General features: G+C 34.8%; 1 protein-coding gene across 1 annotated transcript; it reads right to left on the bottom strand.

The window, feature by feature from the left end:
- Positions 1–455: 455 nt before the first annotated feature.
- LOC148926958 (transcription factor MYB10-like) lies at positions 456–1,970 on the bottom strand. Its single transcript, XM_089057842.1, has 3 exons — positions 1,838–1,970; positions 1,038–1,167; positions 456–940 (listed from the first exon to the last, which is right to left on the bottom strand). Exons 1-3 carry the CDS (start codon positions 1,968–1,970, stop codon positions 565–567), a joined length of 639 nt encoding a protein of 212 aa, XP_088913968.1. The 3' UTR covers positions 456–564.
- Positions 1,971–2,277: the final 307 nt, after the last annotated feature.

Below are 2,277 nucleotides of genomic sequence, written 5' to 3' on the forward strand. Positions count from 1 at the left end.
GTAATTGCCATCTTATTAGGTTCAGTTACTATAGCTCTTCGGAACCCACAAACCATTCCGACTGGAGGTCAGAATTTCTTCGAATATGTTCTGGAATTCATTCGAGATATGAGTAAAACTCAAATTGGAGAAGAATATGGCCCTTGGGTTCCTTTTATTGGAACTATCGTTACAAAAACTTCAAAATTCTCACATGAATCGTAAAAGGCATATATACATTTACCATACATATATTCATAGTATATATCTAAATTAAATTACCAAAATTTGGAAATTAAATAAGAACACCAATATAACTAATTAGTGCATAGGAACAAAATATCATCCTACTAAAACTCCTAACAAAATTTTCAATAGTACATAACAAAAACACATAAAATCATGATATTAAGACAACAATATCATATCATATCATTATTCCAAATCATATAATACAACAGAAACACAACCTCAAGATTCGGATAAGCAACTTATTCAAGTATACTTCAAACACAACTCTATTACATATGATATTAGACGATTGTTGCTCATATATATATAAATCTAGCTAGCTCAATTATATTTCTATTTCCCATAATACTCACCACCAAAATTCCTGTTGTTGAAGCAGTCTTGTTCAATTGCAGCACTCAAACTCCAAGAACCAATTTCATAATCTGAGGGATCACGAAGTAGATCCATCACATTTTCCTCCACCCCATAACATTCTTCCTCAACAATGTTGTGAATATTGAAATCCGAATCTGCATTCGACTCAAACACACCGATGTTTTCTGCAGGTGTGTTTTGATTCAGACAAGTTGTTATAGTGCTAGAATTGCTGTTTGACTGCGCCGCGGCGCCCTTGAGGCGAGCCCGGCGCTTTTGTATGTGGCCGTGCCAGTAGTTCTTGATGTCGTTGTCAGTTCTACCGGGAAAGTGTGTAGCAATGGATGACCATCTATGTTACAAATTAAATAATCAGATCAACTTTTATAAAATCCATCTCTCTTTTCTAATCTAAATAAAAAGATATATATGTAGTGATTAATTCATACTTGTTTCCGAGTTGATTGTGGAGTTGGATGATGAGATGCTCTTCTTCTTGGGTGAAGTTGCCACGTCGGATACCAGGCTTCAAATAGTTCACCCAACGCAGTCTGCAACTCTTCCCACACCTCTTCAACCCTAAATTAAATAAATCACATATATGTTAATTAATGTAAGTCACTAAAAATAAGATGTATGCATATTAATGGATCAAAACTAGACATTAAGTAAATTTCACCACTCATTAGGATCTAATCTAACCATGAAGCGCAACTCATTTGGTAAGATCTTTTGCCTCGAACTAATACGCAATAATAACAAGAAATCTTTAGTAATAAAAGAGACACATGAATTGTTTACCAAATTACAACAAGAGAGAATATATATAGCAAATGTAATGAACACTAATTATAAACCGAATAGCAATTGGGATCTTCAAATATATATTGTACGGAAGCCCAAACGGTGCCCCCAAACTAATAGGTCCCCTTTCAGGCTCCATACTCTAACATGAACTAATAGGCCATTGATTTGAGTGACCTAATGTGTGCGCACACGGATGATTGAACTAATAATAAATTGATTCCACTAAGCCCTAAACAAGAAAAAAGTTATTCAAGTAATAAAGATTTGACCTCTCCGAACTCTATCTCTAACTCACAAGAGAATAAGGGTTTTCATATATAACTAGGGTTATGAATATTCTTGAACTCAATAAAGGACTTGATCTAAAAGGGAAATCGATCAATTGATTTATTAGTTAATTTTGGCTTCCACATGAAGCTCTAATCAGAGAAATCGGGATTACCGGCATATAACGGCAGCAGCCGCCAGTTGTGGTGTCCATTTTGCTTAATATGATCACTCAATTTTTTGTCCTCTTCTTCATCCCAAACCCCTCTTTTGATTCCATTTCTATCAAAGTAAGCTGGCCTCACCATCTCTCTCTCTCTCTCACTCTTTCACTCTCTCTCACTCTTACCAAAGTGTGGAATCCACTTCAATTCAGTCCTATTTATGAGTGGTGGTAACAAATCATAATTGGTAGTCAAGTACATCACCTAGTTTTAGGATAAAAGAATTGTAAATTTCTGTCTACATGAGAAGTTACATCGAAGCCATAATTTTTGGATTATTATACTAAGTGAAAAGTGGATAAGGAAGCAAGAAAACTTGAGTGCGTACTTGATTCATTAATATTAAGTCTAGCCGCCAAATAAGTCCTAAACTTATGGCACTAAAATATGA

This window comes from Salvia hispanica, chromosome 5, assembly GCF_029641045.1.
Source record: "Salvia hispanica isolate PSC_SH4W2 chromosome 5, Shi_PSC_v1, whole genome shotgun sequence".
Lineage (NCBI taxonomy): Eukaryota > Viridiplantae > Streptophyta > Magnoliopsida > Lamiales > Lamiaceae > Salvia > Salvia hispanica.